The sequence below is a fragment of the Haliaeetus leucocephalus genome, unplaced genomic scaffold, assembly GCF_000737465.1.
Source record: "Haliaeetus leucocephalus isolate CR32 unplaced genomic scaffold, Haliaeetus_leucocephalus-4.0 Scaffold162, whole genome shotgun sequence".
Classification (NCBI taxonomy): Eukaryota; Metazoa; Chordata; class Aves; order Accipitriformes; family Accipitridae; genus Haliaeetus; species Haliaeetus leucocephalus.
In genome coordinates, this window is record NW_010972598.1 from 14,782,672 (window position 1) to 14,782,911 (window position 240).

At 70.4% G+C, this 240-nt stretch overlaps 1 protein-coding gene across 1 annotated transcript in view; it reads left to right on the top strand.

Moving 5' to 3' along the window:
• The first annotated feature begins 198 nt into the window (after positions 1–198).
• Positions 199–240, top strand: part of SEMA4C (sema domain, immunoglobulin domain (Ig), transmembrane domain (TM) and short cytoplasmic domain, (semaphorin) 4C) — a 4,895-nt gene continuing 4,853 nt past the window's right edge. Inside the window, exon 1 of the mRNA XM_010563018.1 lies at positions 199–238. Coding sequence (XP_010561320.1) covers positions 199–238 — 40 coding nt within the window. The remainder of the gene's footprint in view (positions 239–240) is intronic.

Here is a 240-nt window from a genome sequence, read left to right on the forward strand (position 1 = left end):
GTCCCCAGGGCCGTGACCGTGGCACCCCGGCCATGCCCGTGGCACCCTGGCTGTGACCATGGCACATCAGCTGTCCTCGTGGCACCCTGGCCATGCCCATGGCATCCCGGCTGTGCCCGTGGCACCCTGACCGTGCATGTGGCACCCCAGCTGCACCCATGGCACCCTGACCATGCCTGCGACGCGCTGCCCATGCCCATGGCACACCAGCTGTCCCCGTGGCACCCTGACCGTGCCGGT